This window comes from Haemaphysalis longicornis, unplaced genomic scaffold (assembly GCF_048455015.1).
Source record: "Haemaphysalis longicornis isolate Haplotype H1 unplaced genomic scaffold, Haemaphysalis longicornis Haplotype H1 scaffold_10, whole genome shotgun sequence".
Taxonomy (NCBI): Eukaryota; Metazoa; Arthropoda; class Arachnida; order Ixodida; family Ixodidae; genus Haemaphysalis; species Haemaphysalis longicornis.
The window spans coordinates 151639307-151663740 of record NW_027526204.1 but is presented as its reverse complement, the minus strand read 5'-3'; the positions used below and the strand labels follow the sequence as shown (position 1 = coordinate 151663740).

Below are 24434 nucleotides of genomic sequence, written 5' to 3'. Positions count from 1 at the left end.
GCGTCTTTACCTTGGGAGGAGCGCGACGCAAGAGGAACAACATGAGAGGTGAGCGGCAAAGCGAAGGGAGGCATTTACTTCGCAATAGCCGATAAAGACTATCGTCTTTTGACGACATTTGCAACGAAAGGAGCAGATACGCGGCCAATTTTTTTATTTTCCACTTACATAATTGCACACTATTCTTCGCGTTTTTGTGGCACTTTGTTTAAATTTGCGGTCACTAAGACGTTTCAATCCAAGCCAATGATGAAATTAAGGCGAGCGCGATGTATAATGGCGGTCCATGACGACACAGACGGCCTTGATGTGAGCCGCATTGACACTAGCGCAAGATTCCTCTCTAGTGTATATTGTAAGCAACTCTATGCTGAATTTATAAAGAAAGGCCGGAAGTGTATAACAACAAGGGAGGCATAGCGGAAGGGTTAGGTCTTTTACTGCGAAGCAGTGTAGACCCAAGGAAATTTTCGTGTCCGCTTCAGCAGGAAACTCCCGGGCTACTACTGTCTCCACATACATCCCAGGCTACTACTGGCTACTGGCTACGCCCTGGCTGCACAAATAAACTTCTGGCACCACCAGGGATCGAACCAGGGACCACGTAGAGAAGAGGAGCGAGAGCCCGACGTCTCACCGACTAAGCTACACCCAGACGTGCAGGAGGGGGAGACAAATTTGTATTCAGCGTCTGGGGAGGGGGAGGGCGCTCTTCGGCAGCGATGAACGAAACAAGAGCGAGGGGGAAGCAGTGAGAGGGTGACACAAAGACGCGGTGTCGCCCTCCTCCTCAGCTTTCGAAAGACGCTAAAAGTGCCCGCCAGAAACGTCGCGTTCCAAACTGCGCAGTAAAGTGCCGGCATGTGCGACATGAAAGCGAGAAAAAAAGAAAAGAACTCCCGCTCGCGCTGTTCAGGTAGGAAGCGCGCGAGCACTGCGAAGGCAGGAAATTTAAATTGCATTGGGCAAACCTCCGTTCAATTGATCAAGGGGGAAGTGAGACAGGAAGGCGAAGAGCGTGATGAGTGGTAGCAGTGAGCGCATGCCACGTGTGTGAATTTAAGTGACGCCGCATGGGTAATGATTGTGGGTGTCGTTTGTAGCTTCGCAGTCCAACCACCTTCACAGTGGGGATTGGAGCCATTTTTTGTTTACTTATGATACGTGAACTTAAAATTTTAATTTTATATAGGGAAGAAAGTGAAGAAAAACAGGCGTCCAAAGTGGGTACCGAACCCACGCCTTCCGATTACATTGCGAATGCCTTTTCATTTATTTTATTGAAACCTTAAAGGCCCGGATGTATTACATAAGGCGGGGGCAAACAGTTTGAAAAGCTCATTACAAAAAGAAAGAGAGAAGAGGAAAGAAAGGGTGTACAAAAAGGAAGGAACAACGCTCAGAAAGAAGCAAGTGGTTCAATATTCAAAATCACAGCCAGTGAAAAAAAAAAAAGTGAGCGAGCAGTAGGCATGACTAAAAATGATTACTAACTTGTTGTCTCACAACATTCTAGGTCAAATTATTTGTTAATCTTTCGAGGAAAGCCTTGCGGTCTGCGGTCGAAACACTACTGTGGGGGGAGACTGCTACATAGGGATATTGAATTTGGAAAAAAGGTCATCGCAGCTGTGCGAAAATGAATGTGCGCGATTAATACTGCTGTGGTTGAGGCGCGCAGAGATTCTGGGCGGTGGTTGTAACCGAGAGTGTATTGCTCATGGAGCAAGGTCTTGCTGTTGGTGTTATTGGGTGATAGTGGAAAGAGTGAAGCATGCAGAGACGCTAGATGATACGACGTGGTTAGAGACTAGGAGAACGAGGGTCAGTTTTAGTTCAGTGATTCTGGTTTTACGCGAGTCGTTTGACATAATAAAGCGTGCAGCATGGTTCTGGCAGTAGCGGTCCCAGAGATCAATTTTGGGGGGGGGCGATTTTTTTTTTTTTTTGGGGGGGGGGGGGGGTGCCAGGCGAATAAAAAATCGCTCCTCTCCTTGCGCCAATTCTGCTGAAGTGGTGATAACCATGGAGGCGTGTGCGCGTATGCGGTGCAACCCGCTGGGATTTAACTTCGCGCAAGTGGAATGCTTAAAAAAACTAAAAACAAGAAACTGAGGACCTCTTTGGGGGGGGCGACCGCCCCCTTCGCCCCCCCCTTGGGACCGCCACTGGGTTCTGGATGGATTTTAATTTGTAGGTCAAAGAAGCTTGCGGGGGGTGCCGGATAGATGAAGCGCATTGCAGTTTAGGCTAATTTTTTAATACGCAAATTTTTTAATAGCGGGCGATACGGACTTGAGATTGCGACGTATAAAACCAAGCGTCCGTGAGGCGTGTGCGCATATTATTTCAATGTAAGTAACACATGATTATGACGATGTGAACTGAACTCCCAGATGCTCATAGGAGCCTGTTCGAGTTGTTTAAGTCAAGTTTATAGTGATTTGTGAAGCAGCGCGTACGGACAAGGACATACATTGGCGCTCATTAAGGTTGACAGGCATGAGCCATTTTTCACACCATGAAACGATAGTGTGTATGTTTTTTTTGAAGGTCAATGGAATCACTAATGTTATGAATGGCGTTGTACTATATGACGCACTCATTTTTTAAAAGTCGAGGTCCAGTTTTCATGTTGGATGGCACGTCATTGACGTAGATTAAGAATAACAGGGGGGGGGGATAAGCCTGCTCCCAGGGGGGCACCAGATGTAACCAAAAACGTATTTTGTGCCTGCCTAAGAGCAGCGCTAGTATTAAGGAACAGTATAAAACATAGATTTTTGGTAAGATAACACGTCCTGTTACACCGGGAATACCACTGCCAATCAATCAATCAATCAATCAATCAATCAATCAATCAATCAATCAATCAATCAATCAATCAATCAATCAATCAATCAATCAATCAATCAATCAATCAATCAATCAAGATAAATGGGACAGTCATTAGAGTTAGCGGATGTATATTGCACGCGTCCTTGCAGGAAATGCTCAATCCAAGTAAATATTGTTGAGGGAATTCCATGAGAATTTTGCAAGCAGGTGATTGTGTGGGACATGGTCGAAGGCCTTCGAGAAGTCGAGGAAGATGGCGTCAATTTGTAGATGATCACCCATGTGTAGTGCGATATCATGTGTGAATTCTGATAGCTGAGTTTCACAGCCTTCTAAAACCATGCTGGTGCGAATAAAAAAAGTTTTCTAAGTGATTCATTACATTGGTTGATATGTTCCAGAAGCTTGGATGTTCCAGATATTCCAGAATATTTAGAAGATAAAAAGAAACCCGGCAACCATGTTTTCCTCCACTTCCTATCTTTCAAATATTTCAAAAACTATATCGGTTCCAACAAGATTAAATGACGAACCACCTTTACCCCTTTGCCTTCCTTGGTGTTCTTGACATGCTGACCCCTGTTTGTGTTCATTCAACGAGCCCCTCATTCCCTATTCTGTTTCGCTAAATGCATAGCGAGGGCTGTGATTTTGACAGTCTTAGCGCCATAAGTAGCTGAAGAGGGTTCAGATTTCGATCCCTCTTAATCGAACATTTCTTGTTCCAGTCCCAAGTATCTTTTAAAAATTTTGAGAAAAGGGGGAGGGGGGGGGCGTCTGCCTTTATTGAGTTAGGCAGAATTAATGTGGATGTACACAAGCTTGAGACCCCAAGTGAAAATAGCTCGTTTATAATCTTATTATTACGGTACCGAAACACGGCCGTGATATTGTTTGCCGGCCTCAGACAAGGCTCTAGTGAGGCTACTGTACACAGCCAGCTCGTCGCACCTGTTCGAGGTTGTCGGTGTCGTGGCGGCGCATAAGTTCCTCAGGCGCTTCCTCGGCCAAAATCTGCCCATGCCGCAAAAAGGCCACTTTGGACGCGAGCCGTGCTTCGTCAATGTAGTGCGTGGTGATGATGATGGACATTCCCTCTTTCTCGGCGAGTGCGACCATGTGCGTCCAGATCTTCATTCGGAGCACGGGGTCGATGCCCACCGTCGGCTCGTCCAGTATGAGCAGCGGGGGGCTGTGTATGAGCGAGACGGCGAGCGAGACGCGACGCTTCTGGCCGCCGCTGAGACACGACACGAGCCGCTTGGGGTCCGGAAGCTCTAGAAAACCTGCCAGGAACTCCGTGCGCGCTTTAACGACATCGGCACCGAGGTCGTAGATCCTGGCAAAGAAGCCGAGAGTCTCCTCAATGGTGAAGGCGCCGAAGAGGGCCACCTCCTGGGGCATGTAGCCGACGTTGGCACCGGGTATCTTGGAACCGGGCGTTCCGGGTTCGAGGCCGAAGAGGCGGATGGTGCCCTTCTGGAAGTGCTTGCGGGCCATAATGCAGCGAAGGAGCGTGGTCTTGCCGCAACCCGAAGACCCGAGCAACGCGTAGATTCCGCCGTGAGGCACGGTCATATTGACGCCCCGGAAAATGTCCACTTTCTTACTGCCGCTTCCGTACCACAGTTCGAGACCCCTGATGGCCACGGCGGCCGTCTTGCCGTGTTTAGATGTGGCCGGCTTGGGTGGCTCGCCAGGCTCATCGCACCCGATGCCGTCTTGAGCCCCAGCGTCTCCGGGGGGGAAGGCGCCTTCCTCAGTGGCGGGAACTGCTGTCGTCAGTGCTTCCATGTTTGCTCCCGCTTCAGGGACCGTCGCCGGATTGCCTTCCTGAGGTTCGTCCATCGGCAGCGGATGGCTTCAGAAGGACGGCGAGCCAATGGAGGCACCGGGGAGCTGGTACCGCGTTGCGGGCAGCTTGGTGGTAGTTAACTGGTGCGTGCCTGGGTGCGCGACCGTTGGGGTAGGTGACCCAAGGCGGAGGGCGGGAGGCTGAGCGGTCTTCTTGGGTGCTGGGACGAGACGCGGATGCTCGATGACGGGCGCGTGCCACGAACGTTAATGACGAAGAAGAGGCGATCTCAAGGTGTACGAAGTGTTTTTGTTCCTTTATTAACGGCGCATACCCAATAAAGGGATCGGCCAAACGACACTCGTTATAAAAAGAAAAGGATTCCTAACTACTAGTTACAGTACTCCAGAAAAATTAACTAGAAAAAGTGGGAGGTGTATTCGTTTGGATGTCTTTGATAAAGTTTTCCTCTTTCCCTTAAAAGCGGTATTCAAATGAAGGATGTTGATGGTGACGATTCTTTATTTTGAAACGGGGTGGCTCAAGGTCATGCCAGCGTTGAGGAAAGCGGGCAAATGAGGTGGGAGGATCTATATCATCTTGTATGTGCCAGTGGCACTAGCAAAAGTCTAAAGCAACACGCCTCCCTCTGGTGCACGCAGCCCAGGGAGGCGATGTCCATTCCTGGAGACTTCATGCTCCACGGCAGATGGTTTCCTCCCTCCACAAAGAGACCGTGGCACTCCCACATCATTCGGTAAATTGCGGACCTCGTCAGAGCGAAGTACAACGAACATGTCACGACGGCCGTCTCTGGGCGGTTATCAGGGGTTGGGTGTCGGAAGCGGCGAGAAACGTGTTCCCGCCACTTTGCAAGCTTTCACGTCTTCTGTGAAAGCAGTCCACACTCTGACGCTGGACTCTGACCTAGACTTCGACCCCCTGGGAGGTCCTCCTGGCGGTAGTAGTGCGGTGTTGTAGTGCGGAGCTTTGCCCTGCTGTCTTGCTTGGCAGCGGCTCTGACGTCCGCTGGGTCTGGATCGCGCAGTGCTAGGGGAACGGGATGTGGTGGGTCGGAGCGGTTGATCAGTTTGTCCGTCGCCCACGCGTGGGTGGCCTCGTTTCCGATGGCACTCGCGTGTCCCAGCGCCCATGGTTCACCCACACGGAGATACGTTTCGTTAGGCGAAGTCTGTTCGAAATTGTCTTAATGAGGTTGCATGTGGATTCGATCACTGGTATGCCGCCGAGCCTCTCCACTGCTTCCTTGCGGTCTGGATAGAAGGCGAAGGCCCGGCCTTGGCGCATCACCACCTGGTAGAACTCTTGAGTGCATAGTTTTCTGCGACTAGCGTCGCCTCAAGCCGGTAGCGAAATTTGCTCGGCGCTGCATGAAGCAGGAATGCCCGCTTCGGCCGCACTATCCCATCTGCCCAAGCGATCGTGACGCGGTTGGTGGTCGTGTCGAGGGACGCGTCCGTGAAGATAGCACCTTTTTCCAAGACTTCCGGCTTCGGAGCTGCGGCTCTTACATTATGTGGTAAGCCATTTTGTCGTTCGTGGTTCTGTCGGTTAGATGTTAAAGAGTTAAAGCACAGCGGAGAATCCGCCTTCCATTTTCAGTGCCCCAAAATTTCGTGATTCCCGTGGCACTGGCACTGCTTCAAACTTTCGCCCGTTTGGTGGACTACATCCTTCACCACTTCAGAATTTCCTCTATAGATTGGAATATAAGCTTGACACATTCAGTCTGCATAATTTCTGCAATCGACTGGACTAAAGCCTTGTCACTGTGGCTGCCCGAGAAATTTCGGCCATCAGCAGGACTACAGCCTTGGCACTTTGAGTGCCCCAAAATTTCGGCCCTCAGTTGAACTATAGCCTTAGAACTTTCATTGCTCCAAAATTTCTGTCATCGGCTGCACTATAGCCTTAATACATTCACTCCCCCAAAATTTCCGCTATCGGTTGTACTATTACTTTAGTACATTCACCGCTCCAAAATTATTGCCATTGGTTGGAGGGCAGCCTTGGCAATGAGGACCCAAATTTTCTGCCATCAGCAGAACTAGAGCCCCAGTGCTGGACTATAGCCGTGGCACTTTTACTGGCCGAAAATCTCCGCCGTCGGCTGGACTTCTGACCTTGGCCCCTTCGCTGCTCCAAAATTTCACCCTTTGGCTGGACTATAGCCTTCACCGCTACAAACTTTCTTCTATTCGTTGGACTATATAGCCTTGGCTCTTCCAGTGACTCAAAATTTACACCACCGAATAGTCTATGGCCTTGGCGCTGTGGCTATCCCAGAATTTTGGCTATCGGCTGGGTTACAGGCTTGGCACTTTCAGTGCCCCAAAATTCCGGCCATAGGCAGGACTATAGCTTTAGGACTTTCACTCCCCCAAATGTCAGCCATTGGCTGCCTATAGCCTTTAGCACTTTCATTGCTCCAAAATTTCGGCCATCGGCTAGGTTATAGCCTTCACTGCTCCAAACTTTCTTCCATTCGCCAAATTATATATCCTTTTCTCTTCAAGTTACCCAAAATTTACACCACCGACTAGTCTATGGCCGAGGCGCTGTGGCTTCCCCAAAATTTTGGTCATCAGCTTTTATTAATTTCGCCGCCCCGAAATTTCTGCCACCGTTTGAACTATAGCCTTAGTACTCTCACTGTCGTAAGATTTTCGCTAACGGCTGGACTATAGCCTTAGTACTTTTGCTCTCATAAAATTTTCCGATCGGCTGTACTATAGCCTTGGTGGCAGCTTTACTATTTTCGCTGCCCCAAACATTTCGCCATCAGATGAATTAAGCTTTGGCGCTGTCGCTGCATCAAAATTTCAGTCGTTGCCTTGGCACTTTCAGTGCCCCAAAATTTGCGCCATAGGCTGGAGCCTTGGTGCTTTGGATGCCCCCGAAATTTCGGTCATAGGCTGGACTTTAACCTATGTACTTTCGCTGCCCGAAACTTACCATTATCGGCTGGACTTATAGCCTTGGCACTTTCACTGTCCCAAAATTTCCGCCATCCCCTGCACGATAGCCCTTGCAATTTCGCTTCCCCATATTATCGCCATCGGTTGGAAGGTGGCCTTGTAAATTTGCCGGATCCGAATTTTCCGCCCATGGCCTTAGTACGTTCCCAGTCCCAAAATTTTCGCTATCGGCAAGACTATAGCCTTGATACCTACACTGCCCCACAATTTTGGTTATCGGCTGGCATGTAGCCTTGGCACTTTCACTGGCCCAAACTTTGCGCCATTGATTATACTGTAGGGAAGGCTATAGCCGTATAATAAAAACCCCTCCCTACTAGAAGAACTTTGCCACCTAACAGAGGACACCGCATTGTTCTGGTGTAATGCACTGCACCAGTGACGAAAAATGCAAGGACGTCCTTCCGCAGTTGTCTGTTTTCCTAATTTAATTTTTCTTCACGTTAAAATTCTGCCCTCTACCAGGCACCCTGTACCACCTGGTATGGGAGTGTCAGCAATCCGCAACCCTCACCCCTGACCCCAAGTCTACCTATGAACACTGGAGCTTCTGACCACCCCAGACCTCTCATATCAGCGACGATTGGGGGAAAAGGCACGGACGGCCAGCACGGTACCTGCCATCCCGGACTAAGGGCGCCACCCACCGAGCGGGTGCGCTAATACCTCCACCGCAACTCAGGTCTATAAAGTTTATTAATCGCCATCATCTCTGTCTCAGCATTACAATTGGAAACAAAAATAGCCGCCTAAACGGCTCCAACAACTGAAAGCTAAATGTAAAAGTATATCACACATCGCCTCTCCAACAAATCTGGAGGAGCAAAGCCTGCCAGCTTGGGTTGCCAGCAAATCTGGCAACCCAAGCATTAGCATGAGCTGTCGCCATTCGCACCGTCACCCACACAGCATCTTTACTCACAGAGCTGATCAAAATGCTCATGCGAACAATCCAGCCTCTTCACCTAGCCACACTTGGCAACGACAGCGGGATACCAAAACAGACCAAGTTGGAAAACCTTCGGCATGCAGTCGCTGGACACCGGCGTGGCTTCATAAACTGAACCTTGTCTCCTCACCTCTGTGCGCAACGTGTTGTGTCACAGGGGACATCGGACATTTTCTTATGGACTGCCGAGAGCATGCGACGGAGAGGTTAGCTTTGTTTAAGGAAATTCGAAGGAGAGCCGCTCCGCATGACTCTTTGGATGACATCATTTTTTCTATGGGACATTGGATAGCCAGGAGAGACATTTAGCGCCTGATCCTCGGATTTTTAAGTGACACACACACCTCGGTCACTCCTGGTGATTTCTCGCGCATAGCGGCACGAAGGTGTTGATCGGGGGAGCAATTGCCGGCATATCACGCAAGGCTAGATCCACCGGTTAGTAAACATCACCACCACCACCACCACCTTGGAGAATATCATTCAAGGGCACGTCAATCCCTTCATAAACGATGACTCAATCACGAAGGTCTCTCTAATCGCCTCAAACAATCCCCAGCCACGACAGTTCTACGACCACCCAGCGCCTCTGTCTCCCTGGCGCTGCCCGTCGGTCACGTACTGTACGGTCAAGCATCGTGTTTATTGTAACGCCCGCCCAGTCGACGCAGCCCACATCATTGCACAATTAATAAACGCACCCATGAAGCTGGCATGTTTACACCGACGCAAGCGTTGCCCCTCCCGTAGTGGGCATCGCCGGGACCTTCCAAGGCAAACGCTCCCTTCATATTCCACAAGTTACCATCGTCCAAGCGGACCTTCATTATTCACACTATATATTTCCCAATATTTCACTTTTACTCCTGTGTCAATACACACCCTCAGGGGCTCAATGCATGTTGTCAAATTCTCAGAAACCAAATGTTAACCTATCTAATCTGATTAGTCGGGCTGGATTGACAGGAATAGGACAGAAAGGGCAAGTCGCTGTAAACGGGGCATTATATGAGGCCAGGTACTCGTTTCAGCCCGCGCGAGAACCAACGCCTGCAGGAGTCTTCGGAGGGAGCACTCATTTTGCGGGACCAGCCTCCAGGTTTTTGTCCTGCCTCGGCCGGGACCAGCAAGGAAACTCACTGACCTCGGGCACAATCCTGACGACGCATCCTGAGGTGGCGGAAGAAGCGGCTATTGCGCTCGCAATAGCTAGCACGGAAGCCAAAATTATTGTGTCTGATTCCAAGGCGGCAATAAGAAACTTCCTGGCGGGACGAATATCCCTGCCAGTGGTCCAAATTCTTTCGACGTTTATTGGCGACAGATGCAGGCATGTTCGCCTTCTGGACCCCAGCGCACTCGTTCCTGCCGGGGAATGAACTGGCTCACGAGGCAGCCCGAGATTTCGGCAACCAGGCTGACCTCGACGGAGACATCGGGCCTACATCCACGGGGAGCAGAGACCGGCTGGCCACGTACAGGGAGATTATGCACCACTACAGGTTGAGCCGCCTCAAGTACCCTGCACCACACTCTTCCCTCAACAGATGGCAGTCGGTTGCGTGGAGACGAATACAGCCGAACACCTTCCCCAACCCCGTTCTCTACAACCGATATTACACAGACACGTATTCCGACAGATGCAAGTGGTGTGCAGAAAAGGCCACCCTACAGCACATCATATGGGCACGCCCACAGAAGCCTCGTTCACCTAATCGAGCAATAAACATCAGAACTCAAGAGCAATGGGAGGCCGCCTTGCTTAGCTCTCACCCCGACTCACAACAACTACTCGTCCAGCTGGCGGAAGGTGCCGCTAGGGCCCTTCCGGGGAAGGCTAGGTGACTTCCCTGTCACCTCCTTCCTTCTACCAGTTTGGGCTGAAATAAAGTTCCTTCTCTCTCTCTCTCTATCTTTCTCTCTCTCTCTCTCTCTCTCTCTCTCTCTCTCTCTCTCTCTCTCCAAGCCAATGGGTAGACGTCATCTTACGGAAATAGGTCTCACTACCAGCATCACCATCACAAGGGGCGTTTAGGGGACCATAATCATCATCATAATCATTAAGCCCGCATCATCGTTAGGTTTACAGCCCGCGCGACTCGAGCGCGAGCTCGCACGTCCTTCGAAGCTATGTCTGAGCCACGAGCACTCGGCTCGCCTAAGTCTTCTAGACTCATAATCGAAATGGCCCTCGGCGCTCCCGAGGCTTCGCCTGTCACCCTCGTCCAAGGCGGTGCCGACAACGTGCGATCAAGTCCTTCGAAGCAGCGACGAAGTGACGGGTACTCAGTCGAGGCAACGGTGTACGACGCCTGTTCCTCTGCGCAGACGGTCCTGCTTTCAAGGGAAAGCTACGCATTGCTTGGGTCAGCGCCTCCAGTATTAGCCGCTCCCAACGAACGGCACAGCATCGGTCAGCACCAGTCAGTGGTTTCAGCGACAGCTCGGCCCTCCGCTGCAGAACCCGGTGAGTCAGACTTCCAAAATGAAAGAAGACTGTCTCAAGTTGCATCGCCGATGGGCAGATCAGACTCAAACAGCCTGTCAAATAGCACGCTCCAAACTTTGCCAAATGCTGAGCTGGCCGAAGAACGAGGCGACGAATGCCAGCATGTGTCCAAGGCACATAACCTGAAGTTCCTCGAGACAAACAGCAGTCCCATACGAGACCATGGCGAGGCGTTGAGGCCTGAAATTGTCCTGATTTTTCCCACGCGCGAGGTTCTTCGCCAGAGAATAAGCATGGCCCCGCGAGGTAGCACCCCGTGCCAAGAAGAGCAAGGGAATGAGAGGCTGATTCGCAAAGGCGCAAACAGAACAAGCAGATCCAAAGAACGACGCAGAGGCCCCTTTTTTGAAAGTCGGATAAGGAAGCGGAGACAACGGGACTCGGCCAACATGCGTTTGCTTCACAACGTCAGGGATGATGACATAGAACAATTTGATGGACGATCAAACTATCCGAGGCCACCACCTTCGCCGCTCAGGTATTCATCCCAACCGGTGGGTCGGTCGCCGCGTACGTGGAAGCGTCCCGCCAGGACCCCATCATTACCGCTGGAACCTGCCCACAACATACGTATGCGCCGGTCGATTTCCCACAGCCCGAAACGATCGATCGTGGTCCGTGGTTATGCGTCTGCCGCGCTACGCAGAAAGTCCCTGCCGGACGTCACACTTGAAGAGGAGGATTCTGATTTGGCGCGCGTATGGGACGTGTGCTCTCTGCTGGAGTCGATCACGGGACAAGTGACCACGGAAACGCGGCGGCTGTACGATCCCCGTGGCGGAGGCGGATTGCCCCCTGTTCACAGAGACAATGGACTGCTTCGCGACGCACCAGTCATGGATGAAGGGATAGAAGAACTGCCTGAAGAATACCTTCCGAACGAAGACACAAGAGAATCGATGACCAAGACGAGAGAAAAGGTCCGGCTTAATATGACGGAACAACCGACGGCCAAGAAAGCCCGGAGGTTACGGAGACTGCCCGAAAAAACTCTGAGAGCCACTTATGAGAATTCACCAATTTCTACTCCCGAAGAAACGTCCAGGGAAGATGACGCTCAGAATTTCAAGGTGAAGCAGGATCAGGTCAAAGAACAAAACAGCGCTGATGGCTGGCACTCGGACGAGAGAAGGGAAGTGGGAAGCCCATCGACCGTAGCGGAACACGTCCCCGAAGACTTGGTGGATACCGCTCACAGCACGGCACCGCCAAAAGCCAGACTGAGCCGTCGAAGTAAAAAGCGGGTACGTCATCAGCCCAGCGAGTTCCCATCACCAAAAACTCCTGCGGCACGAAATTTCGATGAAGTGCCACATAGTCTGCAAAAAGGAGCGGACGGGGACCCTGCAAGAACAACTGCCAGCCCGGAGTGCGAGGAGACAGCGCCAGTTCCCAGTATGGGGGCACACAAACAAGAGGACGCATTAAAACTGGAGACAAGGCGCACAAAAGACAAGCAAAAGGGACATACCACATTCCCTCGCAGTTTCTGGGAGATTGAAGACGCGGATACGGACGTTTTGTATCCTTATTCAGGAGAAAGTGAACCACCACTCATGCCGCACAGTGAACAGGGGTATGTGGGTCTCTACGAAGCGCCGACGCACGCTTTGCGTCTGCCGATTGGGCCAGTCGAGGTTGACCAGCAACCACTTTTCCATGCACGCCTGGGGCGCCGCTCTGCCATGCCGCCAAACGAGCCTGCTCCCGACGAAGTGGACACACAAATCTTCAAGGCGCGCTTCGGGCCTCACAGCAACGTCGAGTTACTAGCTTCCCTTGCAGCGACAGCCAGCATCCAAAACATCGGTGGTTCGGAAAAGAGCACGTCCAGCGAAGTCGAGCCTCCCGCGTGCCATAGAAACAGGAGGCCGATGTCTCGGTTTCGTCTGCGCACTCATGGCTTCAGGCGCAGTAAATCCCACCGGATGCTAAACCCTTCTTCGCAAAATCCGGCGCCGCTGCCGCCAGTCGGGGACTCGGTTCAGCAAACGCCTGACACGTCCCCCTGGACATGGTTCTCGCCGCCAGCGCAGCTGCCATCGATGTCACTTCAAAGACCACCGCTTGTTTTGGAACGGCCTGAAATGGACCCCGGCAGCTTGCCCATACGCCGACCGCAAATTTCTTTGCAAAAGTGTGTTCGCACCCCCGATGGCACAGACGTGTTATTCTCGTGGCGTGGCGACCCGCAACCAATAACAGTAATGAGCGCCAAAAATGAACCAAGCAAGATAAACTCCGGGATCACTAGAAGCGGTGGCTCCGAACCAACAGGGCAAAATCTCCTGGTCGAAAGTACCCCTAGGTCTTCAGCAAATCGTTCCATGGGGCCCACCACGGCCACTACGCTGGAAGCAACCGCGCAGCCGCTGGAACTGCCGAGCTCTGCCGCGGTCGCCGTCGGCTCAAGCTCGAACGGGTCTATCGCCTTTTTGACGAGCACGGGGGAAACAGGAAGTCCAACGTCGGAGCCTAACTCACCCCGCACAATGGTGAGGCAGGACGGCCCATTTTACGACACGTTCGTGAAGAACCAGCTTACCCACAGCATACCTTACATCACCCTTGTGGCTGCCTCTCTGGTGGTGGTGGCCGTTTGTTTCGTAATTTACGCCAGGCGTCACGTCATCTGGAATGAACAGAGGGGCGCTGCTAACGACAGGTCGGGGTCTCTTATCCTGGTGTCCAAAAAACTGGGAACGCTGCTCGGCTCAAAGCGGGCCTCCTGCAGAGGTCCCTCATGCTACGAACAGGTGAAAAACATCGTTCGTTCACTCGACGCGGGCGTGGGCCCCTGTCGGAACTTCTATGACCACGTGTGCGCATCGAGTGAAGTGAATGGCACGGCGGACGAGCAGCTCGCGCAGCTGACTGCGACGCACGTGTTAGCTTTCCTCAAGGCCGTCGACAACCCGGACCTTCCTGTCGTGGCAGCGGCGAGACGACTCTGGAGGGACTGCGTCGACGAAGCTACCATCAGCTGGCTGGGCAAGGAGCCCTTGGTCGCGCTTCTCAATGTGACCGGCCTTGGTGGATGGCCTTACGACCAGACGGAGATGAAGCTTCCGGACGTCTGGGAGACTGCGAACAGGTTGCAACGGCTCATGGACATTGCGCCCTTGTCTGAGGAAAGCGTGTTGCCGTACAACGGTCAAGTGAAGCATGAGCACAAAAGTTCGCTAGTTGAAGACGTGTTGGACGCTATGCTGGCGCTGCGGAGCAACGACTCGCAGCTTCACCACTTGGCGGCGGCTGTGGCCGATCTGGAGTCCCGGCTGAGTGATATGCGCAATCAACAGCGTTTGGAGTCTTCCCGTGGGCGTACTGGTGCAGCGTCGTCGTCGTCGACGCACTTAATGGGGGACGCGAAGCCAGTGCGCGCTGAGGTGGCTGCCTTCATCGAGCCACGAGTGCGGTTCGTAAACGCCAGTAGCCCCCGTGTGGTTCTCAACCTGCTCGGCTACCGGCTGGTCCGACACGTCAGAGTGTTCACACCAGCAGCTGTCAGGGCCCACCTCGACACAAGAGCCGTCAAGAGAAGGTAACTATATGCGTGGCAACTTTATACAGCTATTCGCCGCCGTGGCTCAGTGGCTAAGGCGTTGCGCTGCTGGGAACGAGGGCGCGGGTTCGATTTCCGGCCGCGGTGATCGCTTTTCTGATGGGAGCGAAAAGCAAGAACGCCCGTGTGTACGACGTTTCGGCGCACGTTAAAGATCCCCAGGTGGTCAAAATAAATCCGTAGCCCTCCACTACGGTGCACCTCATCGCCTGCGTTGCGTCGGCGCGTTAAACCCTACGATCAATCAATCAATTTATACAGCTGTTGAGAAACATTGCCGTGCTGCACGAAACCTTGTTTTTACTCCTACCAAAACAGAATATCGGTTGATCCACATTTCAGCGGAGAGAAATGCGAAAGCAAGTGGCTGTAGGTACAGGCACCTATTTTTATCTGATGAAAGCCAAAGACACGAAATCTACGGCATTTCTCTATTCGAAGTGGTATTCCGATAAAGAGCGCAGTATAAAACTGCTGTAACAATTCAGCTGGATGGAAACATACGAGTCGTTGCTTGGCGAGTCACTCGGAAGCAGCTTTGAAAAAAATAAAGCAGTTTCACTCAGCGTGAAAGCGCTCGGAAGTGCAGAGTAGTGATAAATCCGCCAGGGGGACTGTGGCGCCGTCATCCGTTCTTTTCTCCCACCCCCCAGCTCTTCCCCTCTCTGTCACACTCCTCTCGATGAATTGAACAAAGGTTTTGTCCCGTGCAATTCAGATTTGCCGCCTTCGCAGTGCTGGCGCGCTCTCTGCCTGCAACAGCACGAGCAAGAATTCTGTTCTTTACAGCGAAGCTGTTAGCCTCTCGTTAGTCGGAAAAATTGGTGCCGTAAACAAAAAACCCAGGCAGGATCCAGCAGTTCTCTCCCAAGACAATGAGTGCATGCGTCAGGCTAGGCAGCTAGGACCCAGCATTTGCCGCCAGAGAAGCCCAGGGCAATCTTTCTTTGCAATCAGGCATACAGCATAGAAAGCAATATTCGTTAAAACACCACAAAACAAGCATCAAAATCGCGCGATAGTTGATGACGCGCCTGTGAACAATGGGACCTCCCTATGTGTACCTGTTAATGATTAGGTTTGCAGCTGCTCGCGAAAAGGGCCTTTGGCGTCGTTCGAAGGCGAGCGCATGCGTCACGCTCTGCCGCCAGAGGAGCCGAACGCAAGTGACGAGCCCGCCGAGACGACGAGGAACATTTCATACCCCCCACATCAGCATATGGAGTGGTTTACAAAAGCTTCGCTGGACATCCACTTTCGCAGGGCGGGATGGCGGCCATGTTTTTGTGCTTGCTTTCATCTAGCACGTGCCGGAGCTTTACTGCGCAGTTTTGAACGCGTCGTTTTAAGTGCGAATGCACTTTAGAAGCGACCCCAAACCATCCACCGCCGGCGGCGGCGGCGGCGGCGGCGTCGGCGTCCGCAGTGCTCCTCTATATTTAAAAAAGAAACAGCATCCGGCGCCAGGTTTCGATCCGAGGACTCTGCGGCCGCAGCGCGACGCTCTACCGACCAAGCCACGGACTCGACGCTGATATCAGTGTTAGTGACGCGCCTTATATCTTTAACGCATTCAAACTACGTCGTCAGCGGCGTGCGTTGGCGACTCAGCGGCGTTATAGCGGCTTGATAACTGCGTGGTGTACACGTGATACTACAAACCCGATGGAAGAGTTGGAAGAGAAGGCAGCGAGGCGGTGGGCTGCGGGGGCCGAGCGCAAGCGCCGCAAGCGGGCCGACAACCGTGCATTCGCACTTTCACATTCTCCTCCTCGGGGAAATGCGGGGGAATTTTTTGGTGGCCATTTCTGTCGCTACGGGTGGCGCCACCACTCGGCATTCCCATCATTGGTGGAATGTGCCGGCGCATTGGACTACGCAGCCTTCCGTTGTTTTTATCGCGTTTGCTTCTGTGCTTTGAATATTTGGTGTTTTTGTGAACAAATATGTGCGTTACAAGAAAGTCTAGACAGGTGTGTTTGGTTCTTAGATGCAATAATTAACGGCCACGTTAACTTGTAGGACGCTTCTAAACTGGGTGTTGGGCTACAATGATATGAACGCTTTTTGCAGCGTTGAGTTAACGCTTGGCTCCACCCGATCTAAGTACGAATGAAATAACTATTATTAGTATAAATTTCTTCTTCAATGAATTAACGGCTACGTAAACTTGTTGCTTCTAAGTTTGGGAAAGGGCTACATTGACATAAGCGCTTTTTGCAGCGCTCTGCGCCTGGCTCCGCGCGATCGCAGTAGGGATTCTACCACTTCTAGCGATTCTACCACTTCGAATTATCTTCACTGGTTTCAATGACTACCGTTTCCACGCCAGCATTAACGGTGGAATACCTCGATACGTGTGCTTTGAAGAGAAAGGCAGTTACGTACGAGATCGATTGCCGTGTGACCGTGGAAACGTCGCCGCAGTTTACACTTTCTTTCTGTAACCGTTGTGGGATTTATAGTAGTAAAATTGGGCAGGTACTTTCCCCATGCTATACCAAACCTGGCGACGAGAGTCGTGTTTAATCAGCCGTTGTCTTCTCGTTTCGGGCAGCTAGCAAGCTATCTCGCGCCAGCCGCGGCGGGCCGTGACTCGGCGGATCAAAGGAAGCGACGAGTGTTTTCGCTCATTAACATTTATTACTGATAATAAACATACAAAGAGCATGCAGGCTAGTTGGTTCTTTTTTCTCGCCCTGGCAATTTAAGGAAATCGATTGCGTCGATTCACCGTAACAAAAGGCATCTCCTGGGCGCCTCAGCGCGCTCGCCTTTGCTCGCTGAGACGCCGATGGCAGCCATTGCCGCCCTCCTTTTTCCCGGTCCTCGAAGGAAGGAGGTCGCCAGGCGTGTCCTGTCACCTCGCTTCCCGAGCACAAACTTCCTGAGCTTGCATTCCGCGCGCTCTCACCGGCTACACGACGCCCATTCTGCGAGGAGGTAGGTCTCCCTCGCCGACGTCTCGCCAAGCAACTTCCCGGGAGGAGCAAGCAATGCGGTGAAGCCGAACGTGAGGAAACGCGCTAAGGTCGCATTCCCACACCGTAGGCTTTGTGCCTTCGGTTTTTGTGATTGATAGCAGAGACGTAACCAGAGGGGGGTTTGGGAGTTCAAAGCACCTCCGATACTTTTTCTAGGCAGCGCGCACAAGAGACTTACTGTTCCTTTCGGCAAAACACAGCAAAACCCCCTCCGAAAATAAAAATGCCGTCTATGGTCCTGAGTGACAGCATGAGAGCCCGAGAGCCGAAGCGGAACTCCCACGTTGTAGTGGTCATTTTATCAAGAGCCAAAGTTATTCAACCACCCAACAGCCAAAGCTACAAACCATTCCTCCTCCCGGTCCCATTTTAGCATCTGCGTGGAACAAAGGCTGGCACCCACAGTTAAAAAATGTGGCAGTGTTGACGTCAGTCTGCGTTTTTTAATGGTGAAGGATATCTGCCGATTACCTAAAATGTATAATGCCTTGTGAAGACTAGTTGCCTCAAATAGAGGTGCATCAACGCTAGTCCTCCAGCACAGAAGCATTTACGACACGCTGGAAGCACTTGGGATTTTGACAGGGGTGCATGGAAGCGCAAAATTAAACAGCAAAGTCATCCAGCCCTCCATCTAACGACCACGATGGTTGAACGTAAAAGAAGTTTTCTTCGTTACGAAATAGAACAGGAAAGGATCGAAGTCAAAGACGCTGCGATCAAAAGACCGAACTGCGTGCTGGTCAACGCTCAGCTAGGCAAATTCCAGGAAACCCACACGGGAAAGCTTTACTATAAACCATCATCGGCGTTCAACGGAAAAGGGCACGATTTTTCAAGCGTAGGTGGGAGCTTGAAAAATTCGACCCCAGCATTCAGCTGTGAAACTGATGGCAGGTTTTTGGCACCCTCCTGTCCCTTGTTTTTCGCCCACGAAGGAATTGATCTTTTTAAACCATTAACCAACTAGACAGCAACCTTGCAAGTCTTGTAAAGCAATGCTTTTCCACGACAATCAATAACGTTTTACTATAATGGTATTTATTCTAAAAACGATTTCCCGATGATTAGTAGACGTATTTCTGTGAAATTAAACATGTTTCTACCGTAGTTAAGGAAGTTACGTAGCGTCGTCCATCACAATTTCTGTTTTGGGGTAAATCTTGGAAGGCACCCCTCAACTTTCATTTGTGCGCGACGCCATTTCGTCATCAACTGCCAAAGGCTAGCACCGCAGTATTCCTGGATCGGCTGCACACACCGGCTTTGTAGGAGCCTTTAGCTGCATTTTATTCCTCGATACGCCAAACTGCATGAAGGCACGAAAGATCTGCACGAACGAACGGACTCGCACTTCCAGCTCGACTTCCAGCTTGGCGCATTGAACGTCGTCTGCTATTTGTAATTATTGAGAATGGACGTAAATTACACACATGGTATGCCTCTGAAAGGTCGCCTCTACTTTCAAGATTTACAGATCTGAAAAAAGTCCTTGTGATTTTCTACGCTTTGCAAGCCGCACCGCAGCCACAAGACAGAAAGCCATGCACAACTACGCTGCGCTGACCGCCACTGACATTCCACTGACGAGCGGTTCGCCACGGGCGGCGCTGTTCGCTGAAGCGACGGTAGTGCCATGCAACGGCCGCCCGGTCCCTATCGTAAAAAACGACCCAACGGGTGTTCCTAGCTAAATGGACGCAGGGGCTACCGATTATTCACATTATTTTGGCTCAAATGTACCAGCAGTTTTCTTTGGGCTAAACAACTGGGAGATGTGTGACAAGCGCCAGCGGTTCAGGAGTTTCGAACGGTTATGGCAATATACACCGCATGTGTTTCATGGACCGAACCACTGGCTTGATTCATAATAGTTACCGCGTTCATAAAATACGTTTTTTTCTGTGGTTTGCTAGATTTGGTAATTATATTTCGCGAGATCTTTTTCCTGCGTAGAAATAAAACAGCAGTCCTTTACTACACCTCATAAATTAATACTTGCGTTTGTTAAAACACCCAACTTCATTTTCGGCAAGAGGTCCGGGCGCTACAAACTGGCACTGCGACCGCGGAAAGGTTCTATTTTGTTAATTCTCGTCCTTTCTTTTTTGTGTGTGTTGCATATACGATGCATGTGCATTCGTCTATGCAACCCTAGGGGCTGGAACTATCACCGCTGCCGCGGAGTACGCATGCGAACAGCACGTTCCAGACTGCTCGACCAACGCAGAAGCAGACGGAAGGGTCTGGTTTCAGCTGTACTTCACCAACGCTGTACGGGGTCGGACATAACGCAGCAATCTACGTGTTGTTTTTTATTGGCGCCGCGTATCGTAAAACGGACCATCGCGAAAGGGTTGCAGGTTCATAGGGCGTCTGCATACTTTGGCTACTCCAGCCGTAACGTGTTTTTTTTTATGAGGTTAAAATACAGTCGGACGTAAGTATAATTTCAAAAATTGCACGCCTCGCTCCGAGTCACCCGAGTCGAAACTGGGTTCGCTATTCCGGAAAGGGGCTAAATGTGAAAATACGAATCGGGAAGGGCGTTTCGTACCGGGTTGAAGCGGCACGGAACAAACGAGAAGGTTCAAATGGGAACGGGTTCAAATGGTAACAGGCGAAATGGGAAAGGGTGAATGGGGAAGGTCGATTTGCGCCGGGTTGAAACGGGAGGGAACAAGCGGGAAGGATGAAATGGGAATGGGTTCAAACAGGAACCTCTCGTTTTTCAGAGCCCCTGTTTGGGTCCGTTACGTCGCTACCTCGCCTGATTGCGGCGGTGGCGAGACAGTGTGACAGCGAACGAGCTACAATGGCAAGGCGGGACCCTAAAGTGCTCTGCACTTAACAGAGCGCAAGCGCTTAAACCGTGCAGTAATACAGATTCAAGAGCGACGCTCCGCTGCGGCAGCCGAGACGACACCTGGAAACGTACAAACCAAGTGGGGAAGGAGCGCCTGTGTTTTGCTCTTGTCGCCTTCTTCCAATTTGTTTAACATCGTGTTTAGCGAGCTCTAATTTAAGGAAACGTAGACCAATTTTTTTAACGTCGTGTTCAACGAAAAGGATGGTCACTACCCTGGGACATGTTGGACAATGGTACTAGGGACAATTCTAAACATCCTGCGAGTAAGGGCAAGAGCATCGGAGATGCGGGCATATTTATGCTAGCAGGTGCATGGAAGGCCCCCATAACCACCTTGTGTCCCGTTGCGCTGAGCCTGACGGTGGTGCCAATGCGGCGATGATAGCAAAATATTGCTTCCAATCGACGGCGCGCAAATGACGTGGTGCTAAGTGGCTGCGGCCACTTGTTCATCCAGCCAGCGGGGTTCTGTTGACTGCGCTGTCGCCTCCTCTTTGCGGCGCAGGGAAAGCCAGTGCGCGCGGGTCGTCCTCGCCGACGCGTTGACGGACGATGCCGCCGAGTACGTACGGTACGCAGCGCTGCGGAACCAGCTCGACTTCGAGGCGATGCGCTCCGTCGCGGCGCTGGTGAAGAGCTCCCTAGAGGACAAACTGGCCCGCCTGCGTTGGATGGACCACGTGACGCGTGAAACGGCCCTGCTCCACCTCCGGGAGATCGAGGTGGGACCGGCTTCTGTTGCTTACTTTTCTTCTTTTCTTGCCGCGCTTGGAATAAAGTTGACATCTGGAGCACTGGGTTATTTGCGAGCGGGGTATGCGCGCGTGCATGTATTTGTGCGTGTGTTTGTGCGTGTGTTTGTGTGTTGCGGGTTGCGTGTTGCGTGCGTGCGTGCGCGTGCGTGTGTGCGTGTGCGTGTGTGTGTGTGTGTGCGTGTGTGCGTGTGTGTGTGTGCGTGTGTGCGCTTGTGCGCGTGTGCGTGTGCGTGTGTGTGCGTGCGTGCGTGCGTGGGTGGGTGGGTGCGTGTGTGCGTGTGTGCGTGTGTGTGTGTGTGTGTGTGTCCAGTGGGGAGGCAATGAAATGCACAACACTAGAAATTAGCCTCTTAACAAGCTGCACCGCAAGCTTATTAAGTAACCTATGTCCGTTAGAAACCACTACGGTCAAAGGTCTTCAGTGATACGACATCGTGACAGCGGTCGTCGCTATCCCCCCTTAGCTCCGGGTGCAACAACTCGCGCTTTCTCACAAAGAAACTCGAATGCTTGTGTCCACCCCCAGCGCGCACTCAAGCACCGGTATGTCCGACACCTTTATTACCATTTCCTAGAGGCGTGTGATAGAGGCGAAATTCGACATTCCCTGAATTCCGCTCCCCGCCGGGCTGTCCTCCAACGAGCCGCATACAGCGCGGTGCTGTGAGGCTAACGCCAACGGGAGCCCCTGGCGCCTCGAAGCAACTTGCCGCGATCAGAGTTGGAGGCAGGAGAGGGCGAGAGCAGCCAATGTAGCGGTTTTGTGATTCCTAAACGGATTTTGCAAGCGTGGCAGTACTTTCTTGCGCCATGCATGGTCCACTGCGGATAGACTCAGTGGTTTCGCGAATGAGCCATAAGAATCAAGTGCACGTCGTGAGGACCACGTATCAGCGTGCGCCTTCCTTCCCCCCATGGCGCAACGTGACGCTCTCATTAGAGTTTTTTCTCCTCCGCGCACGCGCAGTAGTGCCGGTCGCCTACCGGGTACCGTACCGGGACCGGTTCTCCGCTCCGCTATAACTCTCTATTAACGCCTTGCTCGGTTTTTCGAACTTGTCGAACTATCTGGACGACATTACAGCTTCAAGCCTGGCCACGTTCAGGATATTCCCCCCGTTGACCACGGTGCGCGCGCAGTACGCTGAAACCAATTGATGCGCTAACTGTCGGCCGCGGGTACGTAGTGTCGCCTCCGTTCTCCTTCCGTGGTCCGTTCTCTGCAGCGACTTGTTCGGGAATCACTGAGTTATAGGCGTGTGTATTCGCCTTCTCCCGTGAAACATGCACCCGGCGCAAAATCAAAAGCGCAGGGAACAACGAGCCCGTACTCTAACCGCGAAATGCCCAATCAAATGGTATACGTGGACGCGGCCGACTACAGGCATCACGACGCTTATGATGTGATGGTTTTATAATATGACCCGAACATTCCACCCATCAATTCCGTAGTGTACGTACCCGCAATCCGGCAACGGCAGAAGAAGCGGCGATTTCGCTGGCACTAGCTCACCGGCCGACCCCTGCCATCATAACTTCAGATTCAAAAACAGCCATCGAAAACTTTGCCAAATGGACTGTTCCCCCCAGGCACTCAAAATTATCATTCAAAACCTTCCTACCACCGAGATCTGGACTCCTGCCTATACAGGGTCGGGGATACGAAGCGTCCAACAAAGCAGCTCGAGAGCTCACGACCCGAGCAGAACCAAGCCTCGTCCCCTTACTTGGAGCCCGATCAGCCCACGACACCTTATAAGGCTATCAAGAAATCACATTCCCTACTGCCTCTCCCGCCGAATGTATCCGCCCGCACATCGGGACCTTACTAACGCCAAAGAACGTCTGTGGCGCCTGCAGACGAACACACTCTCCCGTCGCTCCATATAGTGCACCATATTCACCCGATTTTATCCGTCACCTAACTGCCCTGCATGTGGTGCGAAGGACACCGTTGACAATCCTATAAGGGCACGCCCTGAAGACCCGTCTCCCTTGATCCCCTCAGCGCTCTGGGAGAAAGCGCTGGGCAGCTCGGACCTGCCGACCCAGAAGAGTCACGCGGAACCGGCTGGCCACCGGCTGGCTGTTGCTGTCCATCACCTAATCAGTTAACCAGGCTTTTAAATGATTTTTCTCTATCTCTCTTTGATTGATTGATTGATCGATCGATCGATCGATCGATTGATCGATTGATTGATTGATTGATTGATTGATTGATTGATTGATTGATTGATTGATTGATTGATTGATTGATTGATTGATTGATTGATTGATTGATTGATTGTAGGGCTTAACGCGCCGACGCAACGCAGGCCATGAGGCGTGCCGTAGTGGAGGGCTCCGGATTAATTTTGACCACCTGGGAATCTTTAACGTGCGTCGAAATCTCGTACACACGGGCGTTTTTGCTTTTCACCAGGCCTCCATCAGAAAAGCGGCCGACGCGGCCGGGAATCGAACCCGCGCCCTCGTGCTCAGGAGCACAACGCCTTAGCCACTGAACCACCGCGGCGGGTCTCTCCCTCCCTCCCTCCCTCCCTCCTTCCCTCTCTCTATCTGTGTGTGTGTGTGTGTGTACGTGCGTGTGTGCGTGCGTGTAAACGTATACGTGAGGAACCGCGTTCGTCGGGACTGCTCTGTTAGAGTAAGAGCAAGCAGAACCGAGCCCAGCTCATCAACGATGTTTGCATTTCTGCGTAGGTGCGCTTCTCGTTCGACCGCTACGAGGGCAGCAATGAGAGAGGGCAGGCTCCCGAGGTGTTGCCTTCACACGCCCTGGCCACCTACCAGCGGTTCCGCGAGGCGCGCTTTCGTAGTCGCGTGCTTGGTGGCGCCACAGACTCCGCCTTGAGGGACCGAGACTGCGCCTACGACTCCTCAAATAAGGTACGCACTTGTTCACGATGAGGCGGCGTGCATGCATGTGTGAGTGCCTATAGGCGTCGTACAAGAGGAATGCCTGGAGGCCATCTATTCGATTACCATGCATCCAGACACACGTTTGTCCAACTTTTTGAACTCATTTTAACCTCTTTCTGTCGTCGCCCATTTTGTCTGCCGCCTCTCGGTTACGCCAAATTTAGAACCTGCTGATTCAACCTGTGCTTTCTCGCTTAAAGAATACAAAAAGGCACACAGGGCTTTCAATCACGCGTAACTTTAAAACAT

General features: G+C 52.0%; 2 protein-coding genes across 2 annotated transcripts in view; one reads left to right on the top strand and one right to left on the bottom strand.

Moving 5' to 3' along the window:
• The window catches only part of LOC144160152 (ABC transporter G family member 23-like), a 31210-nt gene extending 26578 nt beyond the window's left edge, over window positions 1–4632 (bottom strand). Inside the window, exon 1 of the mRNA XM_077691749.1 lies at window positions 3790–4632. Coding sequence (XP_077547875.1) covers window positions 3790–4632 — 843 coding nt within the window. The remainder of the gene's footprint in view (window positions 1–3789) is intronic.
• Window positions 4633–13417: 8785 nt separating this feature from the next.
• Window positions 13418–24173, top strand: LOC144160151 (uncharacterized). The gene is made up of 3 exons (XM_077691748.1): window positions 13418–14634; window positions 21014–21230; window positions 23967–24173. The coding sequence occupies exons 1-3, from the start codon at window positions 13418–13420 to the stop codon at window positions 24171–24173; spliced, it is 1641 nt and encodes a 546-aa protein (XP_077547874.1).
• The last annotated feature ends 261 nt before the right edge of the window (window positions 24174–24434 follow it).